The sequence below is a fragment of the Pygocentrus nattereri genome, chromosome 7, assembly GCF_015220715.1.
Source record: "Pygocentrus nattereri isolate fPygNat1 chromosome 7, fPygNat1.pri, whole genome shotgun sequence".
NCBI classification, from domain to species: domain Eukaryota; kingdom Metazoa; phylum Chordata; class Actinopteri; order Characiformes; family Serrasalmidae; genus Pygocentrus; species Pygocentrus nattereri.
In genome coordinates this window covers 21,760,405-21,778,667 of record NC_051217.1, presented here as the reverse complement: position 1 = coordinate 21,778,667, position 18,263 = coordinate 21,760,405, and the positions used below count along the sequence as shown (strand labels likewise).

The following is an 18,263-nucleotide window of genomic DNA, read 5'->3' as shown; positions in this document are numbered from 1 at the left end:
TTGAGCGGTAAGACTCAAGGAGTGGGCCTATGTGTTTACATCAATAGTGAGTGGTGTAAAAACGTGGCGCTAGTCTCCAGTCACTGCTCACTGCTGGTGGAGTTTGCGATTGTCAGAGCCAGGCCTTTTCATTCGCCTAGAGAGCCGAGTTCGCTGTATATAATAGTGGTGCATATAGCTCCCAGTGCTAATGCTAAGGCCGCACTGAACAAGCTGTTCAGTGCAATCAGCGACCTCCAGAACACAAACTCAGACAGTTGCCAGTGATTTCAACCATGCCAATCTGAAGTCAGTACTCCCCAAATTTCACCAGTATGCAGACTTTGCAACCTGTGGGGCTCGCGTGCTGCATCTTGTTTACACAAACATCCCCAGCGTGTACAGGGCTGAGCCCCGCCCCCACTATGGCTACTCAGACCACATCTCTGTGATGCTCATCCCAGCATACAGACCGCTCATCAGATGTGCCAAACCAGACCAGAAGCAAGTGAGAACCTTGCCACCAGGAGCTCTCTCTGCTCTTCAGGACTGTTTTGAGCACACTGACTGGGAGATGTTCAGAGTAGCAGCTACTACCGGTGACTCCATCAACCTGGAGGAGTACACAGAATCAGCGACTGGCTACATCAGCAAGTGCGTTGATGATGTTACAGTCTCCAAACTCGTCACAAGTCACCCCAACCAGAAACCATGAATGACTGCAGAGGTGTGCATGCTGCTGAGAACCCAAGACAAGGCTTTGAAGTCAAGGGACAAAGCAAGCCTCAGGGTGGCAAGAGCCAAGCTCTCCCAGGCCATCAAAGAGGCTAAGCGCGCCTCCTCAAAAAAAATCCATGATCATTTTCAAAACACTGCTGACACACGGTACATGTGGCAGGGCATCCAGGCCATCACCAACTACAAGTCACCTCCACCTTCTTATGACAGTGATTCCTCCCTTTCAGACATGCTTAATAACTTCTGTGCAAGGTTTGAGGCACAGAACGGCATGATGGTAAGGAAAACCACACCTCCTCCAAGTAAACAGGCACTGTGTCTGTCCACTGCTGATGTGCGGAGAACTCTACATAGAGTCAACCCATGAAAAGCACCAGGATCCGACAGCATACCAGGCAGAGTGCTCAGAGAATGCGCCGAACAGCTGGCTGATGTTCTCACGGACATATTCAACATCTCTCTGAGCACTGCAGTCGTTCCGATGTGCTTCAAGTCCACCATCAACATCCCTGTGCCAAAGAAGCCTCCAGTGTCCTGCCTCAATGACTACTGTAACTGTGAGATCTCAGTTAGTCAGGATGGGTAAGAACACCTCCAGCACCACCACACTGAGCACCAGTGCCCCTCAAGGCTGTGTGTTTAGTCCACTCTACTGATGGCAAAGTACAGCTCAAATCTCATCATCAAGTTTGCTGATGACATGACTGTGGTGGGTCTGATCAGCAAAAATGACAAGTCAGCATACAGAGAGGAGGTGCAGTGGCTAACGGACTGGTGTGGAACCAACAACCTGTCTCTGAATGTGGACAAAACTAAGGTGATGGTTTGGGAATTGCTCCACCTCGGATTGCAAGACCCTACCGTGTATAGTGAGGACAGCTGGGAAAATCATCGGGGTCTCTCTCCCCTCCATCATGGACATCTACATCACACGTTGTATCCGGAAAGCCACCAGCATTGTGGACGACCCCATCCATCCCTCACAGGGACGCTTTGCATTGTGCTTCGTGGTGTAAAGCTTGGATGCAGCTGCTCGGCCATGGAAACCCATTCCATGAAGCTCTCTACGCTGTTCTTGAGCTGATCTGAAGGCCACATGAAGTTTGGAGGTCTGTAGTGATTGACTCTGCAGAAAGTCGGTGACCTCTGTGCACTATGCCCCTCAGCATCCGCTGACCGCTCTGTCATTTTACATGGCCGACCACTTCGTGGCTGAGTTGCTGTCGTTCCCAATCGCTTCCACTTTGTTATAATCCCACTGACAGTGGACTGTGGAATATTTAGTAGTGAGGAAATTTCACAACTGGACTTGCTGCACAGGTGGCGTCCGATCACGGCACCACGCTGGAATTCTCTGAGCTCCTGAGAGCGACCCATTCTTTCACTAATGTCTGTAGAAGCAGTCTGCAGGCCTAGGGGCTCGGCTTTACACACCTGCGGTCATGGAAGTGACTGGAACACCTCAATTCAATGATTTGCAAAGGTGACTGAATACTTTTGGCAATATAGTGTGTGTGTATGTATGTATGTATGTATGTATATAAACACACAATTATACATTTACATTTTAGTGACTTTAAGTGAATTCATAGAATACACATAAAACCACAGATTTTGACCTAGAGTGCTTTATAGAGAAATGTAATACAATTAACTTTCTTTTTCTCTGCGCGTTACGTTGGCAGACTTTTAATTTGAAGCCACGTGTACCTTCATCATTAACACAGCTGGCATTAAGCTGTACATTCAGCAGATAGAAGTGATTTAAAGCCCAGAGGTCAGCAGGCAGGGAGGCGTTGAGAGGTGTTCAGTAAGTGTCCAATGTTTCTGTGAAATGTACCGAACCGAACCCGGCAGAGTTTTGCGTGTTATGGAGAAACACGTTCATAAACCTTTCTCGTGGTAAGAATCGTGCCCTGGCTAAAGTGGGCTGAAGATGGCTTCCGTTTCGCCAACGTCTAGTTCGAATTTTGCCGTTCCACCTTAAGCGGTGCAGCAATTACATTATGGCGCCTCAGTTCTTATAACATTAACTGCCGCTTCATTTAAGATGGAGCGGGCCAGTTCGAAACACAAGCCAGTTCCAACCTCGCGGTTAAGCTCTTAATCCCTTCCATTCCCGGCAGCCGCGGCTGAAGTGGTTTGTGCCCTACGACGTTAAAACAACATATTTCGGCGTTGGAGCATCAGCAAGTAACAAAACCGAAGGGAAAAAGTCAAAGCACTGAAAGCTAAACCGAGCTAAACCAAAGTGAGAGCATTGGGCCAGCTATTTAACTGAGCTCGAGGTCTTAGGCTTTACTACTTTTTACTGCACAGACCAGGTTGACTTTGCAGCCCAATTTCATGGTGTCATTCACTTTACTAGGTTGTTAAAAACAAACAAACAAATAAAACATCTTGATTATAGTTTATTTCACAGCTATATTTTATATAGATATTGGCCCTGAGTGATTTAACACTGGGCATGGTAAACCAGAAGCTGGATTATACAAACCTGTTTTTACACTGAACTCTACCACATTCCCATTTTTGTTTTATATTTGAGTTTCATATGTTACTCAAAGGCTTTTCAGAGGTGGTGGCCTGAAAAAATGAGAAATCTTGAAAGTATGCAGTTCCTTTGCTGTTGAAGTATCTGGGTATAAGAAATAAATTTTAAAAATCATATATAGGTAATCATTGTAAAGTTCTCAATCCTTAATTAAATCCATTGATAACTAACTTGTGAAATATTTCCCTGCAGTTTGAAATGCCACCCCGTATCAGTCCCCTTAAGGATGCAATTCAGCACGTTGTTTCAAAGACAGACAAAACATGCAGACTAGAGGTGAAATACATCAATGCAGTGAAAGGTAAGGTGGTGTCTGATAGATTTATTAGTTAGTAATTATTAATCTAACACTGGTTGGGTGATATACCAGTTCATGTGGTTTACCAGGTGAAACTCTTTTTAAGGTATTAGTTTTGTCATTACTTTTATACCAGTGTGCATGTAAATGCAGATAACACAACATACAAACAGTGCAGACCTCACTGACTCCCTCACCTCTTGTGTAGTGAGCTGCAGTAAAAGTCAGTCCTTTGTGGTAGCCATTAATGTAAATATACTAAACTGTGATATACACCAAAAGCATCAGTAATCTTAATTATACCATGATATAAATTGTTGCCCATACCGCCCATATGAGCATCTGATGCAAACCTTCAGGGTACATTAAATAGGCACTATATTGCTGTCTATCTCAAATGAGCGACCATCTGTTGAGGTCAATTTTTGTGTTTTTTTTTTGTGGTTCATATTACCATAGACAAATGAATAATGGTAGAATAGAGAAAAGTTTTCCTGTTTTGTTGAAAATGTTTTTGTTGTGTTTTACAGGACGTGGTGTATTTGCAAAGGGTTCAATTTGCAAAGGAGATTTTGTTGTTGAATATAGAGGAGATATGATAAATGATGCAGAATCCCAGAGAAGAAGAAAACTTTACCACCCGTCATGTGCTGCATTTATGTTTGCGTTTAAGTGGAGAGGGAAAACATGGTGGTAAGATTTCAAGTTGTTCCTAAACTACACTCCTTATACTGAACTATACTACGCTAAACTAAGTGATACTCTAATTTTGGTGTAATATATTGTGTAAGCCCTTTTTTATGTTTCCATCTTTATAAGTATTGATGCCGCTAGAGAAGATGGATCATTTGGACGGCTAGTTAATGACGAACACCAACATCCAAACTGTAGGATGAAAAAAATTGACGTGAATGGAAAACCCCACCTTTGTTTGTTTGCCTTGAATGACATCAAAGAAGGAGAAGAAGTAACTTATGACTATGGAGGTGAAGATTGCCCGTGGAGAACAAAGGTATGTTGCACAGTACACAGTAAACAGAACGGCTATCAGTGTTTCAGAATGTATTAAATAACCTTGTGCTTGAATTATAGTTTGAATAAATTAGAAATATGTTTGTCTCTATTACTTTGAGAAAAAAATCTGCATAACAAAATACCAATCAAAATACCAATTATTTTAGATTAGTGAGTGTGTTTACATGCACTTAATAATCTGATAACTGCAGAATAACAGACTGTGTCAGTAACTGATTCACTTTGTGTACATTTAATAATCTGATAATTGCAGAAAATCAGATTGTGTCAGTATCTAATTCAATGTGTTTACATAGTCTTGAATAATCAGATAATGGTGAAACTCTGGATCTGCATGAGTTAGACAGGAATCGGATTTCTGCTTTATAACTAATTCTTATTAAAAATGTTGCAGGTGGGTGAAGAAACAGCTAATGATGCAAATGTAGAGAACTCCAACCATCCCTTCCATTTAAAGACTGGGGATGAACATAATGTGAAAACTCAGCAGGTATAATAACAATTTTAAATCAAATGTTTAATTGCATACAGATTATGTAAAACAGTGTGGTTGGTTAGTGTAGTGGTTAACACCTCTGCCTTCTATGCTGTAGACTAGGGTTCAGTCCCCGCCTGGGTAAACACCCTACACTATACCAATAAGAGTCCTTGGGCAAGACTTCTAACACTGCCTTCGCCTACTTGTGTAAAATGATCAAATGGGTTAGGGTTAGGGTTGAATTTTAAGTCGCTCTGGATAAGAGCATCAGCCAAATGCCATAAATGTAAATGTAAACAGAAACAGAAGCATATCACTAAAAACTGCCTTTATAGATAAGCAGCATACAAGCTGATACTATGGCGGCATGCAACTTCGGACGGACCCTCCTCTCAAAGTCTCAGATGGATGATGCTACTGGTCCAACCAACACTACTCAACAGGTACATTCATGTTCATAGCTTCAATTTGACCTCTACAGTCTTTCTTTGTCAAGTTTTTTTAGTTTTGTTATTTTAAGCATCGAAAAGGAGGAAGAAATTTATTTAGACTGTGATCTAGTGTGAGGCAGTAGACCCAAACACAATTTAATGTTGTATGTCCAGTAGCTTAGTGGTAGTGGGACAGGTAGAGCAGATTTGAACTTTCACAGGGATTTTAATCTTGGTTAATTATCACTCTATTCTGGACACTCACGACGTCCCCACAACACACCTTCAGTCAGTGTGTCAGCAGAAGGTGTGTTTGAATGGATCGAAACAGCGTTTGAAAACTTGGATAAAAACTGGTCCCCACAAGGAACTTTAGCATAGAGTGTGAAAGGTGCCCAAAAACCTGTTTAGGGTGTGTAAAGGTGGTCAGAGCTTGGCTGGGCAGAAAGAAATTTTTTTTTATTTTACTTTTTTTTTCTCTGAAGTCTGGTGTATGTTGCCATGCATCTCCTCTAAGAGATTTTGTCTGAAGAGGCAGTCAGTGTTTTTGTCTGTCATACAGTATTTTCATCAGATTGACCTTTTTTCCTATGTTTTAGTTTTCTAAAATAGTGTCTTTATGAAATATGCATTTACAGATAAGCAGCGTTACAGATAATGCTATGGTAGCGCACGACTCCCGTCCTTCCCTCCTGTCAAAGACTCAAATGGATGATGCTACTGGTCCAACTAACACTACTCAACAGGTACATTCATGTTCATAGCTCCGTATAGAGTTTTACAGTCTTTCTTTGTCACGGTTTTTTTAGTTTTGTTATTTTTAGCACCTAAAAGGAGGAAGAAATTTATTTAGACTGTTATCTAGTGTGAGTCAGTAGACCCGAACACAGTTTAATGATGTGCTTACAGTAGCTTAGTGGTAGTGGGACAGGTAGAGCAGATTTGAACTTTCACAGGGATTTTAATCTTGGTTAATTATCACTCTATTCTGGACGCTCACGACGTCCCCACAACACACCTTCAGTCAGTGTGTCAGCAGAAGGTGTGTTTGAATGGATCGAAACAGCGTTTGAAAACTTGGATAAAAACTGGTCCCCACAAGTAACTTTAGCATAGAGTGTGAAAGGTGCCCATAAAACCTGTTTAGGGTGTGTAAAGGTGGTCAGAGCTTGGCTGGGCAGAAAGAAATTTTTTATGATTTGACTTTTTTTTTCTCTGAAGTCTGGTGTATGTTGCCATGCATCTCCTCTAAGAGATTTTGTCTGAAGAAGTAGTTAGTCTTTTTGTCTGTCGTACAGCATTTTCATCAGATTGATTTTTGTTTCTATATTTTAGTTTTCTAAAATAGTGTCTTTATGAAATATGCATTTACAGACAAGCAGCGTTACAGATAATGCTATGGTAGCGCACGACTCCCGTCCTTCCCGCCTTTCAAAGTCTCAGATGGATGATGCTACTGGTCCAACCAACACTACTCAACAGGTACGTTCATGTTCATAGCTTCAATTTGACCTCTACAGTCTTTCTTTGTCAAGTTTTTTTAGTTTTGTTATTTTAAGCATCGAAAAGGAGGAAGAAATTTATTTAGACTGTGATCTAGTGTGAGTCAGTAAACCCGAACACAGTTTAATGATGTGCATACAGTAGCTTAGTGGTAGTGGGACAGGTAGAGCAGATTTGAACTTTCACAGGGATTTTTATCTTGGTTAATTATCACTCTATTCTGGACGCTCACGATGTCCCCACAACACACCTTCAGTCAGTGTGTGAGCAGAAGGTGTGTTTGAATGGATCGAAACAGCGTTTGAAAACTTGGATAAAAACTGGTCCCCACAAGTAACTTTAGCATAGAGTGTGAAAGGTGCCCATAAAACCTGTTTAGGGTGTGTAAAGGTGGTCAGAGCTTGGCTGGGCAGAAAGAAATTTTTTATGATTTTACTTTTTTTTTCTCTGAAGTCTGGTCTATGTTGCCATGCATCTCCTCTAAGAGATTTTGTCTGAAGAAGTAGTTAGTCTTTTTGTCTGTCATACAGCATTTTCATCAGATTGATTTTTGTTTCTATATTTTAGTTTTCTAAAATAGTGTCTTTATGAAATATCCATTTACAGACAAGCAGCGTTACAGATAATGCTATGGTAGCGCACGACTCCCGTCCTTCCCGCCTTTCAAAGTCTCAGATGGATGATGCTACTGGTCCAACCAACACTACTCAACAGGTACATTCATGTTCATAGCTTCAATTTGACCTCTACAGTCTTTCTTTGTCAAGTTTTTTTAGTTTTGTTATTTTAAGCATCGAAAAGGAGGAAGACATTTATTTAGACTGTGATCTAGTGTGAGTCAGTAAACCCGAACACAGTTTAATGATGTGCATACAGTAGCTTAGTGGTAGTGGGACAGGTAGAGCAGATTTGAACTTTCACAGGGATTTTTATCTTGGTTAATTATCACTCTGTTCTGGACGCTCACGACGTCCCCACAACACACCTTCAGTCAGTGTGTGAGCAGAAGGTGTGTTTGAATGGATCGAAACAGCGTTTGAAAACTTGGATAAAAACTGGTCCCCACAAGGAACTTTTGCATAGAGTGTGAAAGGTGCCCATAAAACCTGTTTAGGGTGTGTAAAGATGGTCAGAGCTTGGCTGGGCAGAAAGAAATTTTTTATGATTTTACTTTTTTTTTCTCTGAAGTATGGTGTATGTTGCCATGCATCTCCTCTAAGAGATTTTGTCTGAAGAGGCAGTCAGTGTTTTTGTCTGTCATACAGTATTTTCATCAGATTGACCTTTTTTCCTATGTTTTAGTTTTCTAAAATAGTGTCTTTATGAAATATGCATTTACAGATAAGCAGCGTTACAGATAATGCTATGGTAGCGCACGACTCCCGTCCTTCCCACCTTTCAAAGACTCAGATGGATGATGCTACTGGTCCAACCAGCACTACTCAACAGGTACATTCATGATCATAGCTTCAATTTGACCTCTACAGTCTTTCTTTGTCAAGTTTTTTTAGTTTTGTTATTTTTAGCACCTAAAAGGAGGAAGAAATTCATTTTGACTGTGATCTAGTGTGAGTCAGTAGACCCGAACACAGTTTAATGATGTGCATACAGTAGCTTAGTGGTAGTGGGACAGGTAGAGCAGATTTGAGCTTTCACAGGGATTTTTATCTTGGTTAATTATCACTCTATTCTGGACGCTCACGATGTCCCCACAACACACCTTCAGTCAGTGTGTGAGCAGAAGGTGTGTTTGAATGGATCGAAACAGCGTTTGAAAACTTGGATAAAAACTGGTCCCCACAAGGAACTTTTGCATAGAGTGTGAAAGGTGCCCATAAAACCTGTTTAGGGTGTGTAAAGGTGGTCAGAGCTTGGCTGGGCAGAAAGAAATTTTTTATTATTTTACTTTTTTTTTCTCTGAAGTCTGGTGTATGTTGCCATGCATCTCCTCTAAGAGATTTTGTCTGAAGAGGCAGTCAGTGTTTTTGTCTGTCATACAGTATTTTCATCAGATTGACCTTTTTTCCTATGTTTTAGTTTTCTAAAATAGTGTCTTTATGAAATATCCATTTACAGATAAGCAGCATTACAGATAATGCTATGGTAGCGCACGACTCCCGTCCTTCCCTCCTGTCAAAGACTCAAATGGATGATGCTACTGGTCCAACCAACACTACTCAACAGGTACGTTCATGTTCATAGCTCCGTATAGAGTTTTACAGTCTTTCTTTGTCACGGTTTTTTTAGTTTTGTTATTTTTAGCACCTAAAAGGAGGAAGAAATTTATTTAGACTGTTATCTAGTGTGAGTCAGTAGACCCGAACACAGTTTAATGATGTGCATACAGTAGCTTAGTGGTAGTGGGACAGGTAGAGCAGATTTGAACTTTCACAGGGATTTTTATCTTGGTTAATTATCACTCTATTCTGGACGCTCACGATGTCCCCACAACACACCTTCAGTCAGTGTGTGAGCAGAAGGTGTGTTTGAATGGATCGAAACAGCGTTTGAAAACTTGGATAAAAACTGGTCCCCACAAGGAACTTTTGCATAGAGTGTGAAAGGTGCCCATAAAACCTGTTTAGGGTGTGTAAAGATGGTCAGAGCTTGGCTGGGCAGAAAGAAATTTTTTATGATTTGACTTTTTTTTTCTCTGAAGTCTGGTGTATGTTGCCATGCATCTCCTCTAAGAGATTTTGTCTGAAGAAGTAGTTAGTCTTTTTGTCTGTCATACAGCATTTTCATCAGATTGATTTTTGTTTCTATATTTTAGTTTTCTAAAATAGTGTCTTTATGAAATATGCATTTACAGACAAGCAGCGTTACAGATAATGCTATGGTAGCGCACGACTCCCGTCCTTCCCGCCTTTCAAAGTCTCAGATGGATGATGCTACTGGTCCAACCAACACTACTCAACAGGTACATTCATGTTCATAGCTTCAATTTGACCTCTACAGTCTTTCTTTGTCAAGTTTTTTTAGTTTTGTTATTTTAAGCATCGAAAAGGAGGAAGAAATTTATTTAGACTGTGATCTAGTGTGAGTCAGTAAACCCGAACACAGTTTAATGATGTGCATACAGTAGCTTAGTGGTAGTGGGACAGGTAGAGCAGATTTGAACTTTCACAGGGATTTTTATCTTGGTTAATTATCACTCTATTCTGGACGCTCACGATGTCCCCACAACACACCTTCAGTCAGTGTGTGAGCAGAAGGTGTGTTTGAATGGATCGAAACAGCGTTTGAAAACTTGGATAAAAACTGGTCCCCACAAGTAACTTTAGCATAGAGTGTGAAAGGTGCCCATAAAACCTGTTTAGGGTGTGTAAAGGTGGTCAGAGCTTGGCTGGGCAGAAAGAAATTTTTTATGATTTGACTTTTTTTTTCTCTGAAGTCTGGTGTATGTTGCCATGCATCTCCTCTAAGAGATTTTGTCTGAAGAAGTAGTTAGTCTTTTTGTCTGTCATACAGCATTTTCATCAGATTGATTTTTGTTTCTATATTTTAGTTTTCTAAAATAGTGTCTTTATGAAATATCCATTTACAGATAAGCAGCGTTACAGATAATGCTATGGTAGCGCACGACTCCCGTCCTTCCCACCTTTCAAAGACTCAGATGGATGATGCTACTGGTCCAACCAACACTACTCAACAGGTACATTCATGATCATAGCTTCAATTTGACCTCTACAGTCTTTCTTTGTCAAGTTTTTTTAGTTTTGTTATTTTTAGCACCTAAAAGGAGGAAGAAATTTATTTAGACTGTTATCTAGTGTGAGTCAGTAGACCCGAACACAGTTTAATGATGTGCTTACAGTAGCTTAGTGGTAGTGGGACAGGTAGAGCAGATTTGAACTTTCACAGGGATTTTTATCTTGGTTAATTATCACCCTATTCTGGAGACTCACGATGTCCCCACAACACACCTTCAGTCAGTGTGTCAGCAGAAGGTGTGTTTGAATGGATCGAAACAGCGTTTGAAAACTTGGATAAAAACTGGTCCCCACAAGGAACTTTAGCATAGAGTGTGAAAGGTGCCCACAAAGCCTCTTATATTTTTGGTGTGTAAAGGGTAGACAGGTCTTGGCTTGACATAAAGAAATTCTTTGTTTTACTTTTTTTTCTCTGAAGTCTGGTGTATGTTGCCATGCATCTCATTGTAGAGATTTTGTCTGAAGAAGTAATAAGTCTTTTTTCATGTCACGCAGCATTTTCATCAGATTTTTTTTTTTTTCTATATTTTCATTTTCTAAAATAGCATTTAATATGAAATTTCCATTTACAGACATGCTGCATTAAAGTTAATACTATGGCGGCGTGCAACTCCCATCCTTGTCTCCTGTCAGAGATGGATGATGCTACTGGTCCAGCCAACACTCCTCAACAGGTACTGTAGATTGAATTCTCCAGTCTGTCCTTGTCACTTTTTTGTTGTTTTGTTATTTTAAGCATCTAAAAGGAAAAAGGCATTTAATTGTAACTGTGATCTAGTTTGAGTCAGTATACCTGCGCACAGCTTAATGTTATGAGTGGTATTGGAACTTTTCCAGCAGATTTGAACTTTCACAGGGATTTTTATCTTGGTTAATTGTCATTCTATTCTGGACACTCACGACGTCCCCGCAACACACCTTCAGTCAGAGTGTGAGCAGATAGTGTGTTTGAAAAATTGGACTGGTTCCCACAAGGAACTTTAGCATATAGTGTGAAATATTCTCAGAAAGGTTATTTTGTTTAACATGTATGAATGCAGAGCTTGATTGGACAAGAAGAAATATTCTGTTATGAATTTGATGTTTTTCTTTGTTCATTTTTTTTCAAGTAATATGTGTGTATGTGTCTCTCCAAATAATGGTGTTAAATGTTATTTATTTTGTTTGTTTCATTAACAGATTGTGACATGTTTTGAAAACAAAAATGAAGTTTTTGTACCAAGACTGAGACGGACTAAGAGTGTCATAGTAAGTTTTCAATTAAGTGGCAAAACGAAGATCTGAGGTTGTATTTACAACTTCAAACAACAACCTTTTTCATGATCAGTTATTCAGTGTGTTGAATTATTCATTGATAAATCATTTGGTCTGTAAAATACCAACAAACAGTGAAAATCCATGCAGTACTTTTTTTTGTACAAGAAGTAAAAAATCAACCCTTATACAATTGTCAGAATAGTTGCTGATTTACTTGTCAATTTACTGATAAACTGTTTAACTAATTGTTGCAGATTTACAGATTTCTCATTATTTTTGTTTTTTAGATAAAAGACACAGATCTTGAAAATTCTGATGAACTGTATGATTCTACATCAGAGGGTGAAGATGATTCTACACCAGACAGTTCAGATAATTACATTCCAGATACTACTTCTGAAAGGGACAGTGATGATAGCCTTAAACCAAAATATAAGTCTCATGATGATTTACTGGATGTCTATGGCTCAGTGAGTTCCCCTGTCTGTGACTCCACAACTTCAGACAAAATGATCTCTGATAGGCACAGACTTACATCTGAAGTGTCTGGATCAGATGAAGAACCATGTTCAAGTCAGAATGTAAATGACAGCATTGTTGTTGGTGCATGCACAAAAAAAGGTGGGAAGAGAGTGTACAACAAGAGACAGTATTGCTTGTATTGCTGTATCCCTTATGCTAAGATGGCAAGGCATCTTGAACATGCACACCAAGATAAATCTGATGTGGCTAAAGCTTTAAGCTTTCCAAAGGGTTCCAAGGAGAGAAAAACCCATCTAAACTACATTCGCAACCGAGGAAACTATGCTCACAATGCTGCTGTCATGGAGTCAGGAAAGGGAAAACTAGTGCCATTTAAACGTCCACCTAAAGAAGTGCAAGGAAATGACTTCATGCACTGTGCATACTGTCAAGGACTTTTTACAAGAAGGGTGCTATGGCGACATGTGCGCAGTTGTAGACTTCGACCTGGATCGGTTGCCCCCAAACCAGGAAAGAACCGTGTTCAGTCCATGTGTACATACACAGGGCCTGTACCTTCAACTATTAGTAAACAACTGTGGGGAGTAATCAGTGCCATGAATCCTGACCCAATTACAGATATAGTAAAAAATGACCAAGTCATTATTGATGTTGGGCAGCACTTGTTAAACAAAGGTGGAACATCAGCCAAAAATCAACAGTCTGTGCGAGAGAAGATGCGAGAAATGGGAAGGCTGATTCGCAATGCTAGAAAAGTCACCACCTTAAAAAAAATGGAAGACCTCATAAATCCAAAGAAGTACATGGAGACTGTCAAAGCTGTCAAGTTGACATGTGGGTATGACAGTGAAACAAATAAGTTTTTGATTCCATCACTAGCAAACAAACTTGGGAATACCCTGGTTAAAGTAAGCAAACTCTTAAAAGCTCAGGGATTAATCTCAAACAATGACAAACTTGTGAAGAATGCCAGTGAGTTTCAGGATGTTCATCAGGAAAAGTGGAATGAACTGATCTCGGCTACAGCTTTGAGGAACATCAGGGAAGCAAAGTGGAATGTGCCTACTGTCATGCCCTTTACCGAAGATGTCCAAAAAATGCATGCATATCTCACTCAAGTGCAAGATGAGTGGTACAATTCACTCTCTGAAAGTCCCTCTACAAAGGCCTGGATGGAGCTGGCAAAGGTGTGTCTGGCCCAGATCATACTTTTTAACCGGCGCAGGGAAGGAGAGGTGGCAAGCATGCCCTTATCTGCATTTTCATCAAGAGACACTTCTGACCCACATGTGGATGTGGACTGGGCGCTCTCTGAAGTGGAAAAAAAACTCTGCAGACACTTCTCAAGGATTGTTATTAGAGGAAAACGCGGTCGCCCGGTTCCAATTCTTCTGACTCCAAAAATGCTGGGTGCGTTAGAACTCCTTGTTAAGCAGAGAGAGGCTTGTGGGGTTCTAAAGGACAATGGTTATATGTTTGCAAGACCAGAAGCTATGACACATTTCCGAGGTTCAGACTGCATTCGTGGCTTTGCAAAGGCATGTGGTGCAAGGTGCCCCGAGTCGCTAACATCTACCAGACTGCGAAAGCATGCTGCAACCCTTTCAACAGTCCTGAACATGACAGATACAGAGATGGATCAGCTTGCCAATTTTCTTGGACATGATATAAGAATCCATCGTGAGTTCTATCGACTACCTGAGAAGACGCTGCAGCTCGCCAAGATCAGCAAAGTTCTAATGGCACTGGAGCAAGGAAGATTAGCAGAGTTTCATGGCAAGAACTTGGATGAAATTGGGATAGATCCAGATGGTGAGTTATTTGACTTTCATTTGTTTATTCTCTATTCCTTTTTGTTTAATCACATTGTTAAGCTATACTTTGTATATGTCTCACAGAAAAAATTCTGGACAGTGATGAAGACACGAGTGCACAGGAGGAAAAGCGTTCATCATCAACATCTACTGTTGATGGTATGTTTTGTCAGTAAATTACTGTTGAAACAGTATATTTTGCCACTATCGTGATAAACTTAATTTCTTGCTTTTTATTGTAAGTCCCAACACATAGGAGTTTCAGCTATTATTATATAGTTATTTAGCTAACTAATGGATAATGACAATGATTTGTTGTCATTATAGTGTAATATAGTTTGTCAAATGTGCATATCTTTAGGATATGGAATGACTGTAAAAAAAACAAAAAAAACAAAAACAGTGATGTAAAAAAAAATCAAACATAATTAATGGGATACTTAAATCAAACCTACTGTAATTCCATGACAGTCATACTTTCATGGTTAGGTCTGTTTTTTGTCTAAACACTTTTAGCTGTCTAGACTACCCAGGTAAACTGAGTGAACTTGAGCCGGTTGGCACTTTTTGTCGTGGCTTTTTATTGTACACTGATTATAATAAAAAGAAGATGAATATACTTATAAAATTTATGCTTTAATTGCACAATTATGCTTTAATGGTTTAATGCACTTAAATGCACTAACTATAACTCAAACATCCTTAATGTATTGTCAGCATTCTGAGGCATTTTGAAATTATTCGATTATGAATTAATTTCTATAGAGCCATCAGCAGAAGAGTCACTTTCTCCCACCAAGAAGAATGAAATGCCGCCACCACCACCACCTAAGAAATACAAACGACTATCAGATGAAGATGAGACACCTTCAAGATTCGGTGCTATGAGGCATTCTTCCAAAGGTAATCTCTTTACACATTTTTATTTTGTATGTTAGAGACATACTGTCAGTGTATGAATTAAACTAGAAAATGCTGTGGTAACACTGATGGCAGCCACATGGGAATATAAAAAGACTGCCCACCTTTGAATCACTGACCACCTGACATCTGCTTGTAATTTTATTGGTGCATCAATACCATTTTTTTCCAGACTTAGCAAAAGTACATGTTTCTTAGTACTTGCCAATACTGATTTTGCCATACAACACCATAACCTCCTTAGAATTGTTTAGTTCTTAGAGAGAATGACTGCATGTGCATCTGAGTTTATGTCTGGTGGGAATCTGCCAAGGAGGAACGCTTAAGGTTACAGACGGATTTTGGTCTGACTCTCATGGAGTCTGCAACTTTTCTCTGTGAGAGCAGAACCTCCTTCACTGCCAGCTGGTGTCATTTGTTCATTTGTGCAGCAGTGCACACTTGGCTTATGCCACAAGGTATCAGCTGGTATTGGATTTTGATAACAGTAAATTTTTTTGAGGTCAAGTACAAGTTAATGAGCATGGTATCGGCTGGTACAATGTTATTGATTATATTATTGTGTTATTGATGCATCCCCAGTAATTTTGTCACTGAAAAATTAAAAATCTGTGCTATTTAAATTTTTGTTACTTTTCTCTGTAAAGGCTAAAAAATGAGCAGTACAGCAATTTACAGATTTCACAAACTGTTGCTCACTCATTAAACCAATCATTAACACAGTAACAGAGGGAGTTCTTTAACCAGGTACACTATATTGCCAAAAGTATTCAGTCACCAATCCAATCATTGAATTCAGGTGTTCCAGTCACTTCCATGGCCACAGGTGTATAAAGCCGAGCCCCTAGGCCTGCAGACTGCTTCTACAGACATTAGTGAAAGAATGGGTCGCTCTCAGGAGCTCAGTGAATTCCAGTGTGGTACCGTGATCGGACGCCACCTGTGCAGCAAGTCCAGTCGTAAAATTTGCTCACTGCTAAATATTCCACAGTCAACTGTCAGTGATATTATAACTAACCGGAAGTGACTGGGAACGACAGCAACTTAGCCACGAAGTGGTCGGCCACGTAAAATTACAGAGCAGGGTCAGCGGATGCTGAGGTGCGTAGTGCTCCGATGGACGAGTCTGGGTTTGGCAGTTGCCAGGACAACAGTGCTTGTCTGGCTGCATTGTGCCAAGTGTAAAGTTTGGTGGAGGGGGGATCATGGTGTGGGGTTGTTTTTCAGGAGTTGGGCTTGGCCCCTCAGTTCCAGGGAAAGGAACTCTTAATGCTTCAGCACCAAGAGATTTCATGCTTCCAACTTTGTGGGAACAGTTTTGAGGACGGCCCCAGTGCACAAAGCAAGGTCCCTAAAGACATGGATGAGCAAGTTTGTTGTGGAAGAACCTGACTGGCCTGCACAGAGTCCTGACGTCAACCTGATAGAACACCTTTGGGATGAAGTAGAGCGGAGACTGCGAGCCAGGCCTTCTCGTCCAACATCAGTGTCTGACCTCACAAATGTGCTTCTGGAAGAACGGGGACCTGTCAGAAATTCCCATAAACACCCTCCTAACCCTTGTGGAAAGCCTTCCCAGAAGAGTTGAAGCTGTTATAGCTGCAAAGGGTGGGCCGAGATCATATTAAACCCTATGGATTCAGAATGGGCTGTAACTCAAGTTCATATGCATGTGAAGGCAGATGACCAAATGCTTTTGGCAATATAGTGTATTTATGTGCTCACCAATTTCTGGGCAAAAGCATTCACCTACTTAATAAAATCCATACTAAGTCAGCTAATGCTGTTTTTGTTTTTTATTGTTTCCCTTTTAAGATGTTTCCATAAATACCTTTATGGTTTGAACACTTTGCTGCCGAATTGTTGTGCCCAACTGCTTTAAGTGGTTCTGTTCTGTATGCACATGGATCTCAAGATCACAGTGCTCAGAAATCCATCTGTAGTTGTTGGTGGGGTTACTTGAATCATTGGTAGAGTCTTCTAGGTGCTTGAAATGGGACTCGTAACAGTAACTGTTCTAATACTTAAAATATTAGCAATAACTAGCCCCTATACCAACTGCCAGTGCTGGATGTTCACAGAGGCTCAAGCAGTTTAATGAGTGGATGGATGCATAGTATTACTTGTACTTGCAGTATTACTTATACTGTAAAAGCAACACAACATGAAGTAACTTTAATATCACCTGAAATCATTTTTAACAAAGCTAAAGTTGATACTGTACTGTGCTGTAGCACTGTATTTTAGAGGCTTACATATGTACTGATATAGGATTAAAACTTCAGATCAGAATTCCAGCTCAGAATCTTCCTTATCCTTTCAATTACAGATTTGTTTTTTCTGACCGCTTTCAGGTAAAGCTACCCAGAAGAAGAAAAGACCCTGGAAGCAGACAGAGGTGCAGGCGGTGGAAAGGCACATGAATCGATTCATAACAGCTTGCACTGTACCAGCAAAGAGTGACTGTGAGAGGTGCTTAAGGGCTGAACCAGAAGCTCTTAAAAACCGGGACTGGCAGAACCTGAAGTTCTATGTTTACAATCGCATTACGGCCTACAAAAAGAAACTGTAGCATACATAATGTGAAGATTACCAACTCTACGGTATGGTCATTTTTGTTTCTCATATTTCAGCAAAAAGGTGGAGCTTATTTCCTGTTGTTTTAAAAGCATTTCCACATTTTGTTATTTTGTTCTGAAGTGAAAAAAAATAGCAAAAAATGCTAAATGTTTATTGGCAAATGTTTTTAGAAAAGAATCATTTGCACCAATCAGGCATAACATTCTGACCACCTCCTCGTTTCTACACTCACTGTCCACTTTATCAGCTCCACTTACTGTATAGTTCCACTCTGTAGTTCTACAGTTACAGACTGTAGTCCATCTGTTTCTCTGATACTCTGTTACCCTGTTCTTCAGTGGTCAGGACCCCCATGGACCCTCACAGAGCAGGTACTGTTTGGGTGGTGGATCATTCTCAGCACTGCAGTAACACTGACCTGCTATGTGAGGGTAGATGGCGTCCTGACCCCTGAAGAACAGGGTAAAAGGGGGTAACAG

At 40.3% G+C, this 18,263-nt stretch overlaps 1 protein-coding gene across 7 annotated transcripts; it reads left to right on the top strand.

The window, feature by feature from the left end:
• The first annotated feature begins 2,179 nt into the window (after window positions 1–2,179).
• On the top strand, window positions 2,180–17,905 carry LOC119263696. 7 transcript variants are annotated; one of them, XM_037539995.1, is made up of 19 exons: window positions 2,180–2,200; window positions 3,464–3,572; window positions 4,100–4,262; window positions 4,389–4,581; window positions 4,999–5,094; window positions 5,418–5,525; window positions 6,152–6,259; window positions 6,888–6,995; window positions 7,623–7,730; window positions 8,358–8,465; window positions 9,093–9,200; window positions 9,829–9,936; window positions 10,564–10,671; window positions 11,302–11,403; window positions 11,909–11,977; window positions 12,274–14,281; window positions 14,368–14,442; window positions 15,049–15,186; window positions 17,559–17,905. In XM_037539995.1, exons 2-19 carry the CDS (start codon window positions 3,470–3,472, stop codon window positions 17,774–17,776), a joined length of 4,029 nt encoding a protein of 1,342 aa, XP_037395892.1. In that variant the 5' UTR covers window positions 2,180–2,200; window positions 3,464–3,469; the 3' UTR covers window positions 17,777–17,905. The 7 variants fall into 7 exon arrangements, with proteins under 7 accessions (XP_037395892.1, XP_037395891.1, XP_037395893.1 ...); XM_037539994.1 differs by lacking the exon at window positions 2,180–2,200 and adding an exon at window positions 2,449–2,527; XM_037539996.1 differs by lacking the exons at window positions 2,180–2,200; window positions 6,152–6,259 and adding an exon at window positions 2,449–2,527.
• Window positions 17,906–18,263: the final 358 nt, after the last annotated feature.

Coding starts and splice junctions, on each gene's coding strand:
- LOC119263696 (XM_037539995.1), top strand. CDS start 3,470: ATGCCACCCCGTATCAGTCCCCTTAAGGATGCAATTCAGCACGTTGTT. Junction 11,978..12,273: donor GACGGACTAAGAGTGTCATA/GTAAGTTTTCAA, acceptor TTTGTTTTTTAG/ATAAAAGACACAGATCTTGA. Junction 15,187..17,558: donor TATGAGGCATTCTTCCAAAG/GTAATCTCTTTA, acceptor GACCGCTTTCAG/GTAAAGCTACCCAGAAGAAG.